Below are 9,063 nucleotides of genomic sequence, written 5' to 3' on the forward strand. Positions count from 1 at the left end.
TGCGTGGTTAGCAATAAATAACGAGGCTCCCTGGTACTCAAGAGGGTGGCTGGCCAGAGGGTGGCTGGAGAAGGTGACTAAGGAGGATGAAGCAGCGGCTTCTCTGACAGCTAAGCCCCCTCCACGAGGACCATCAAGCTGGGCGGAGGTGAGATACGCTACCATGAATTGCGTCTGACTCCATTACTTGACTCTATCCTTTAACTCTCATGCTCTCTATGACTTTACTATAATCTCTACTTATTATCGCTGTACAATTGCGCCTACCAAACCTGTGATGTTTTGTGGGGTTCCCTCTTACCCTTAACCCCACAATTGGTCCTGAGGGGTTTATCTGTCCTGGATTCTGCGTCGAGAGCTCTTATCTGTACTAGTGTACATGTTCTGGTCCAGCCAGCTAATAAGGTAGAACTGGGGTCATGATAGTTGGAGGTGGGGGGAGAGCCTTAAAGAACTAGAGAAATGTTGTGTGTTTCATCAGGGCTATACCACACCCTGGCTGACTCACCCCTTCCTTGTAACCCTTCTGTGAGAGGTTGTCCAACTGTCTACAGATAGGCTTTGGGTCTCCATTCTGACCTCCCTCGTTTGCATTGAAATGGTTGTTTATTTCCGGTCTTCTGATGCCTGATAACTAATCCCATCGATACCTTGTGATCACATGGGTTGGTGTGCTTCTTCCATTTGGGCCCTGCTGCTTCCCTGCTAGATGGCCGCTTGTTTAACATAAAGCCTTTAAGACCCCAGATGCTATATCTTGTAATAACCGAGCACCATCAGCTTACCCCACCACACTAGCCTATGCACCAATTTTGTCCTCAATGATCGTGTTGGAAAGGTAAGCATCACAGAATGCCAGGTTATTAGAACAAAGTGTTCTTGAGCTAAGGGGAGGATTGAGTAGAGGCCCAATGTCCACCTGAGATTGATGTTTAATTGCAAATGACAATACATAGATCCATCTTCTCTTGTACTAGTTTGCTAATCTCTAATGTATATCATTAGCTATAAACTCTAATGGGGAGGGGCCAGGTCTGTCTTCCTCACAATGAAGCTGAATGCTATTTGTTGGACAAAAGTGTTACCATTCCAATTAGTTTGTAATCTCTTGATACTCTTAAGTCACACATTACATTCTATTTTCTACAATTGTTGAATGCTTGATATGCAGTAAAACCTGTGGATAGATTTTTTTTTCTTAGCGAAGTATACTACACTTTTGGGGTACAAGTTTCAAATTGGGAGGCAACAATAATATAAAAGAAGAAAATGTACACTGAGTACAAGCTTCAACTGTATTTCAAATTCTAATCTATGTTACCTGCCTAATTTACTGAGTACTAAAATTACAACAAACAAATTCCTTGCTAATGAGTCAATTTCTTAATTATCCAAAAACCTTTCTGATATGAGGCGGTGGATGGGTACATCTGAATTTGGCTTTAAAATCAAGGACTTTTTGACTTTCTCAAAATAGTGTTTCTCAAGTCAACTCATTGCCATTCAGTTGATTCTGACCCTTATCGACTCCAAAAGATAGGGCAGAACTGTTCCTGTGGGTTTCAGAGACTGTAATTCTTTATAAGAGTAGAAAGCCTCATCTTTCTCCTGCAGAGCAGCTGGTGGTTTCAAATTGCTGACCTTGTAGTTAGTAGCCCAATATATAACTAGCACTTCTTAGAGAGAGGGAAAAAAGTTAAGAGTCAAGTAAGTTTAAAGAATCTTGCATTCATTACCCATTGTTTTCATTGGATTCATATAGATTTATCAAAGGACAGGAATAAAATAATAGGTATAACTTTAACCCCGAGCTTCTAAAATGAATTTGATATGGGATTATTTTCCATCCATATATACTGACATTACTCAACATTATTAATATTCATTCCTTAGTCTGCATTGTGGGAAAAGCTAAAGTGCTCATTTAGCCTCCCCTTCTCCTAAACAGGGGCTGGCTGCCTGGTGGTGGTTACGGGGATAAGAAAAGGGACTGGGGTTGATAAAGTTCCAAGTGTGAAGTGCTCTGCTTTCACTAGTTTCATACAAGATTGGGAATTAATACCAGATTTCATGAATTTTATTGCTAATAATAAACACATTTAAAAACATTTAAAGCTTAGGAAAACTAAAACAGCAGGTATAATATGATGTTAGTCATATTCACTATATAAAAATACCAGAGAGGCAAGAAGTATTAACATATATGTGCAATAAATCTGCATAATAAATTTCAGAAGGACCCACAGCTAAGTAGAATGGTTGCCTTCAATGAAAGTAAGAATAGGGCAGATTTAAGCAGGAAAAAAAATCATTAACTTTTTCCTTTATTTTTTAATTTTTGAGTCATGTGTACATAGGATTACCTATTCAAGTTTACAAATAAAGGTCAAGTAAAATGATAAAACAAAACTTCTATTAAAAAAAAGAAGCCCATAAATACCTCCTCCAGCCCCTTAGAAATCTCCAAAGCAATAAAAGTCTTAAGCAGATTCTGGCTGTATTTGTTTTAAACCTTGTAGTCAATCTTCTGAATTAGGAAAGGATTGCTAAGAGCAGTCCAATAAATATACTTCTGCCAGGAAGGTCTGGCTTTCACGAAATTATTATTATTTTTAACTGTTTCTTAATGAATCTTATCTTTCCAAAGGTAAGGATCATCACTATCACTTAAGGTTAAATTTAATCATATGCCCAGAAGCATAATTTAAACTCTCCTGAAACCACTGCTATACAACCCTTTCCATGGCTCATAAAAAACTAAAGAAAGACCTCAAAAGACAGAAACAAAAACCCCAAAACACTGCCATTGAGCTGGTTTAGACTCATAGTGACCCTCTAGGAGTAGAACTGCCCCTTTGCGTTTCGGAGACCTTAAATCTATATTGGAGTAGACAGCCTCATCTTTCTCCCATAGAGTGGCTGGAGAGTTCAAACCACTGACCTTGTGGTTAGCAGCTCAATGCACAGCCCACTATGGCACCAAGGCTCCTAACCTTCTTAAAAGTTACTGACATTTTCTTCTCTTCATGCACACTCTAAATTTTTGACAGTTCTATAAACATCATACACAATAATGTAAGCACGATGTACTTACACATGACAATAACAGGAAAAAAATGTTTTATCTCAAGTAATAATACATTTTTAAGATTCAAATTCTATTCTGTGATCTAATGGCAATTTCACTGGTCTCTAGAAAGTTGATGCATAATTTTTCCCATTTAAATCAATCAGAACACTTAAAACACACTGTATATAACAAAACATTTGCCATTTCAAGTATTTTTGCTTGTACAATTCAGTGACATTACTTTCACCAGGCTGTACAACAATCACCACACTGTTTTCAACGTTTTCCGTCATCCCTATCATTTAATTTTTTTTGTTGTTGTTGAGCTTGTTGCTGATGCTTTATTTTTTTAATCATTTTATTAGGGGCTCAAAGAACTCATCACAATCCATACATACATCAATTGTGTAAAGCACATTTGTACATTCATTGCCCTCATCATTCTCAAAACATTTCCTCTCCACTGATGTCCCCAGCATTATTAGGTCATTTTTCCCCTCCCTTCCTCCCCGCTCTCCCCTCCCTCATGAGCCTTTGATACTTTATAAATTATTATTTTGCCATATCTTGCCCTGTCCGACGTCTCCCTTCACCCACTTTTCGGTTGTCCGTCCCTCGGGGCGGAGGTCACATCCCTATCATTTTAAAAGAGCTCTGAAGGGATGAACTCAGAACTCTGCTTCAGGTGCTTCCTTAGAAATCCCACATTTCTTTTGGGTGGAAGAAACATAAGTCTACTACTGCGTAAGATTTAGCAAGAGTCTTCTCCTTTCTAGGCCACAATACCAATGGGTGCATTTTGAAACAAAATAAATTTATTTTGATTATGTAGGAACAAATAACCTGCAACTCATTTATTAGGCAGCAATGACAAATTTCTTTCTTTTCCTTGGGGATTAAAAGTAATGTTTCTCAAAGAAACACACATGTATGCTACGGGGAAGGTACTTTTGTCAGAAGGTAAGTCAACACACATTTTCTTCTCTAATACAGCTTTCCATTGTAAAAAAAAAAAAGCTCAATCAAACAGAGTGTTTTAACTTTATTCTGGGGGCAGTTCTTTATCATGTCTGGCGTAAACCTTTGAGATCAGTGGCCAGTCCAAGAAACGACGGCACTTTGAGTAGCAATGTTGTATAGAATTTGAAACAGAAAAGAGCTTCTCATGAAGCTTTTAATTTAAGGGGCAATGAGTCATGTACAACTGTATACCAGCAGAATGTTTTCAGACCAAGTTATAACAGACACACACATGTATGTGCTGTGAGGTCGGGGAAAAGAAGCATGTTTAACAGTTTTAAAAAACAAATTTTAAGAGTGGGGGTGATATTTAAACTAGGTGGATGTAAGCAGGAAAATAGAACAATTAAAAAGTGAATACTTGGGGAGATTGGGAATTTTTGTTGGACAGGGAGGTGCATGAAATCTAGTGTTAGATAAAGTATAAATGGAATAAAGTTGGACTGTAGTATTCATTCCATTTTGTTGGAAATGGTAAGTGACAAATGGTTTATTTGTCTACGTAAGCAAATCAATGCTCAAAGCTGTCCTTCAGGGAAAAATAATTTTGGGGAAATAATGTAAAAAATGAGGTTGGCAGGAATGAGTAATAAAAAAAGGGGGAAATGAGAAACAGCTATAAAACTACCTGAAGTTATTTATGCAGTTTTTATATAGAGTAAAGCAGTACAAATGGAAAGTGGAAGTCTCTCCCCATCCACCGTGCCCCAAGTCAGTGGTCTCCTACATTGTGAAAACACGTTTTGTCCATGCAGCACCTTGAATTCAAGCCAATTTTATAAAATAAAGTGAGCTAAACTGGTGTTTAATGAAGGATATAAAATACTACACGTTAGTTTTACTTAACTAATGTTTTAATGGACTTGATGCTTTGCTATGATGAGAACTGGAGAAAAGAGAAGTTAAGTATAAAGGCTGCTATGTTCCTAAAATTCAGTTACCTTCATAGTAATACAAAAGCACTTCACAAACATCACATAAGTGTTAGGAGCCCAGAGTAACTGAGGTTCTAAGCACTTACCATTTTCAGGTTGAGTTTTCTTAAGTGAATCAATGAGAGTACTGACAGCTTTTAAGACAAATATGATTTCTGTTACTTGTTGTCTAAAAGAGATGAGAAAGCATTTCCATCAGATTAAAAAATATCATCTTTTGTGTTTCTTTTAAATCATATTTTACTTTGTTTAGGTGAACATTTACACAATAAATCAGTTCCCCTTGAACAATTTTTATGAAAATTGCTGTTATTGGTCATAACTTTTATAATGCATACCATTCTCATTATTTTAATTGTTTATTTAATTTCCATTGATCTAGCTTCACTTTACCTTCCTCCCTCCTCATCTTGCTTATGGGTAAGTGCTGACTTTGGTCTCATTCAGTTAATTACTTATAGATGATAAAGCTTATTTTATAAGAAACTATTATTTGGCTGAAGGGCAACCTGCGGAATTTGTTACTATTGTCATGTGTATTCTTGTACAAATCTATCATGTATAGTTTGTACAAATAGATGTACAGTACTTTGGAAATATACTGAACACAAAAGTTAATGCTAGTTTTAAGTTATTATATTAAGTTATTCTATTTTCATCATTTTATGGGGGGCTCGTACAACTCTTATCACAATCTATCCATCCATCCATCCATTGTGTCAAGCACTTTTGTACATTTGTTTCCCACTTTACTAAGTTATTTTATTTACATGTACTTCATTGTGCATATCAAATTTACACTTATCCTCACCACAAGTGATGAATTAAAAAAAGAGGTGTGTGGGAATCTACTCATGCAAATATATTCTATGATTATCCAAATAATAATAAAAACCAAACTAATTCCACTGCCACTGTGTTGATTCCTGCTCATAGCTACCTTATGTGGGGTTTCTGAGGCTGTTATTCTTCACAGAAGCAGACAGCCCCATCTCTCTCTTTGAATGGTTAGTTGGTTTGAACCCCTGACCTTGTGGTTAGCAGTCTACTGCTTACCCCACAATATCACTAGAATATTTTCTTATATCGTATTTAAAACTAAAATAATTTACATAAATGCTCCCAAAACTTCTCTACAATGTAAAGTGCTTCTTCTTTAAAAATGAAAAGATTTATCAAAAGTTAAATGTGAACAGACTACTATTACATTTGTCATGCTTTTAAAAGTATCCAAAATGATTATATCTTAAAATTTTTAAAATAGAATAAGCGAAAAAAAAAACCCAAAACACCCACTAAATTCATTAATCCTCAAATGGTACTCTTTGGAAACAACAGCAATGAGGAATCAAGTTGGAATAAAGGATCAAAAGTAGCTTGATTCCTTTTTTCTCTATATAGAAATAGAGTTGTTCCACTCTATGGTTGCATCCCTCTACCTCCATTTCCTATTATGAATTTGTGTTATCATTCTACAGATAAAGCCAAACCAACCTCACTGCTATCGAGTCTGGAAAGGACTTTTAAAATACTATTACAAAGTACTTGCCATGTATTCCTATCTAACCCTCAAGTATTTTATTGTTGTTAAAATATAGCTCTTTGGAAAACAATTAAATGACCGTGAATCAAAAGGTATGATATAACCTTATAGAAAAACTACAAATAAAATACCACTAAAGGCAGTAGGTACAGCAAACTTAAAACAAGAAATGAAGGAAAAGGCGCTTTCTGAAACAAAAGAATATGCTACAACCCAACAAATACAACCAACTATTTCATACAGAAACACTTTACTAATATTTTATAGTGATTTCAGAGACCAATTTTGATGAATCACTTCTCAATCATGTCCATAACCAAATTATTAAAACCCGTCTTTGAATTTTTTCTGCATATAAATTTGAGTATAGGAAGTTTAATTTATGTTCTACAAATTCAAAATACAGAAGACCTTAAAGTATAAATACAAATGGCAACTAAGCCTTGTCAATTAAAAAAAAGGCAAACTAATAAGTGCCTATTTTTCACTCATCAAATGAGAAATAGATAAATGATAAACTGGTAAATCATTAAAAATGTAAAAATTTTATTAAAGGCCATTCATAAACTACTGGGAGAATACAAAATAGCATCAATCTCTGGCAAGCAATTTGGTAATGCATACCAAAAGTTTTAAAAAATGTCTCTATTTGGACATGTCAATTTCTTTCTTTTTTTTTTCTTTTTTAACATTTTATTAGGGGCTCATACAACTGTTATCACAATCCATACACACATCAATTGTGTAAAGCGCATTTGTACATCGTTTCTCAAAACATTTTCTCTCCATTTAAACCCCCGACATTAGGTCCTCATTTCCCCCCTCCCTCCCCGCTCCCCCATCCCACATGAGCCCTTGATAGTTTATAAATGGGTATTTTGTCATATCTTGCGCTGTCCGACGTCTCCCTTCATCCACTTTTTGGTTGTCTGTCCCCCAGGGAGGAGGTCACACACAGTTCCATGTAATCGGTTCCCTCTTTCCTACCCATTCTCCCTTTACCCTCCCTGTTTTGCCACTCACACCACTGGTCCTATAGGGCTCATCCGTCCTGGATTCCCTGTATTTTCAGATCCTATCTGTACCAGTGTACCTCCTCTGGTCTAGCCAGTCTTGCAAGATAGAATTCGAGTCATGGTAGTGGGAGCGGGGAGGAAACCTTTAGGAACTAGAGGAAGGTTGTATTTCTCATCATTATTACATCGCACCTTGACTGGCTCATCTCCTCCCCGAGATCCCTCTGCAAGGGGATCTCCAGTGGCCTACTAATGGGCTTTGGATCTCCACTCCGCACTCCCCCCATCATTCACTATGGTAAGATTTTTTGTTCTGATGATGCCTTACACTGGACATGTCAATTTCAATGACAAGAATTCATTATAATAAATGTATGAGTCTCAAATCCAAGACACTTAGTATGTGTATACAGAGCAGCCTTTAAATGAAGCCATACTTCCATGTTAAATCTTGATTTGAGTTTAAAATTCATGCTTACTTTTAAAATTGCCTTTCTAATAGCCATTTTTCTCTCTTGTGCTTAACTTCTGTTTGGACCTAACTATGTCCTGAAGACAGTATTTGTTCTTTGCGGTCAGGAGGGTGCAAGATGTCACAGCCTGTGCCCAGGGGCTTTCCTCTGTGTTCAAACATACACAGGATAGGATAATACTGATAAATCTTGAAAAGACAAGCTGAAGAAAGTAGTGTTGGTAACATCTTCCCCCAAAAGCGTGTAATGGTTTGTCTTTTGATCATCCAATAGTCATCTGAAAAGAAGTATGCTTGCAATTATGTACCCTGAACCAATCATGTAGAACCACTCCTGGTGGTATAGGTATGTGCTGGGCTGTTAACCACAAGTTCAGTAGTTGCTCTGTGGGAGAAAGATATGGCTTTCTACTTCCATAAAGAGCTTCAGTCTCTGAAACCCACAGGGGCCATTTTAACCTGCCCTATAGGGTCGCCAGGAGTCAGAACTGACTCACTGGTAGTGAGTTTGGCTTTGGTTTAACTAATCATATAATCCCACACATGTTGTGCTTACCAAACAGTGTAAAACCCTTGCATTTGACTTTTACAAATTATTAGTAAGCCAATCAAAATACTATGTTGCTAGTTCCTCCTTTGACAATATAAATATCCCCTAGATGCTTGCCTGTGTGTCAGCGTTGACTCAATGGTAGTGAGAAGATGAAGATGATGCTTCTACTTCTTCAGAGAGAACGGTTTTCCTTTGTGGACCCTACTTAATATATTTAAACTGTGTTATGCCTTCATTAAAACTCTTTTGCTTTTATTTGAAGAGAGGGCATGGCTTATTGACATTTCTTGGTGTCAAAAGTGGAATATGGAAGATGTGCAGCCTTCCGTGGCCCTGGGGGAGAAGTGACAAAGCAGGCCCACTGCTCATGGACTTCACTTTTTGTGTTGAGTCCTCAGGTTTGTTGTTGGCTTCATTCTTTTATTTACACTTTGTTTCTCTCCGCATTTGTGTG

General features: G+C 37.0%; 1 protein-coding gene across 5 annotated transcripts in view; it reads right to left on the reverse strand.

The window, feature by feature from the left end:
- Window positions 1-9,063, reverse strand: part of MON2 (MON2 homolog, regulator of endosome-to-Golgi trafficking) — a 129,055-nt gene that overhangs the window by 8,830 nt on the left and 111,162 nt on the right. For all 5 annotated transcript variants that reach the window (XM_004700487.4, XM_004700486.4, XM_045289923.1 and 2 more), the window contains one exon: window positions 5,112-5,194. In XM_004700487.4, the coding sequence (XP_004700544.1) occupies window positions 5,112-5,194 (83 nt within the window). The remainder of the gene's footprint in view (window positions 1-5,111; window positions 5,195-9,063) is intronic.

This window comes from Echinops telfairi, unplaced genomic scaffold, assembly GCF_000313985.2.
Source record: "Echinops telfairi isolate 266 unplaced genomic scaffold, ASM31398v2 ScPeMD7_2;HRSCAF=8, whole genome shotgun sequence".
In the NCBI taxonomy this organism is placed as follows: domain Eukaryota; kingdom Metazoa; phylum Chordata; class Mammalia; order Afrosoricida; family Tenrecidae; genus Echinops; species Echinops telfairi.